This window comes from Helobdella robusta (assembly GCF_000326865.2).
Source record: "Helobdella robusta unplaced genomic scaffold HELROscaffold_768, whole genome shotgun sequence".
Taxonomy (NCBI): Eukaryota; Metazoa; Annelida; class Clitellata; order Rhynchobdellida; family Glossiphoniidae; genus Helobdella; species Helobdella robusta.
In genome coordinates, this window is record NW_008705437.1 from 5671 (window position 1) to 6659 (window position 989).

The following is a 989-nucleotide window of genomic DNA, read 5'->3' on the forward strand; positions in this document are numbered from 1 at the left end:
TTGTTGTTGTTGTGGTTGGTTGTTGTTGTTTGTTGCTACTGTTGTTGTGGTTTGTTGTTGTTGTGGTTTGTTGTTGTTGTTTGTCGTTGTTGTTTGTTGTTGTTGTTAGTTGTTGTTTTGTTGTTGTTGTTGCTGGTGGTGTTGTGGTTGTCGTTTGTGGTGTTGTTGTTGTTGTTATTGATGGTGATGATGGTTTAAAAGGAAACTCAATTCAGCTTGAACAGTCTTCCAAAAGTGCTATTAGGTGTTGGGGACATTTCAATTCACGCTGTGATAATAAAAAATGATGTTGATCAACTTTGGAGATTTTTATGGCGTTTTGATTTACTTGTCTGCTAGATGTTCGACAACTGTTTGTTACTGCTTGTTTGGTTTCTCTTGCGTTGAGTAAATATTCCAATTAACCAAACAAAAAAAACTAAACCAAACTTAAAAACTAAACCATACTTTATAGATTTTTAAGATTTTAAAGAACACCTCAAAATCGAGTCAGCAAAATTTATCTGAGGACAGCAATCCGATGAAGCTGATATGCAAGCTCTGCTACAAAATCCTCAACTTTTCTCAGTTCGATTACAGGAAAAATCAGGTTTCCGGTTGTCATCATCCTCATCTTCTTTCTTTTTCTCATCTTCCTCATCTTCTTTCTCTTCCTCATCTTCCTCATCTTCTTTCTCTTCCTCATCTTCCTCATCTTCTTTCTCTTCCTCATCTTCCTCATCTTTTTTCTCTTCCTCATCTTTTTTCTCTTCCTCATCTTCCTCATCTTCTTTTTCTTCCTCATCTTCCTCATCTTCTTTTTCTTCCTCATCATCTTCTTCTTCTTTCTCTTCCTCATCTTCCTCATCGTCGTCATCGTCATCCGCATTTTTGTCATCATTGTCAGGAGTACATTGCCAAAGAATTTCCATTCATGCTCACGCAAATCGGTTGCGATATTTTGGCCGAACAGACAATCACATCCCTACTTAAGAGTAACCGGAAGTTGT

The 989-nt window shown here is 37.1% G+C and overlaps 1 protein-coding gene across 1 annotated transcript; it reads right to left on the reverse strand.

Annotated features, from left to right (window-relative positions):
* Positions 1-554: 554 nt before the first annotated feature.
* HELRODRAFT_184521 (hypothetical protein) lies at positions 555-911 on the reverse strand (the record flags this gene model as incomplete). Its single annotated transcript, XM_009031638.1, has 1 exon — positions 555-911. One exon carries the CDS (start codon positions 909-911, stop codon positions 555-557), a length of 357 nt encoding a protein of 118 aa, XP_009029886.1.
* Positions 912-989: the final 78 nt, after the last annotated feature.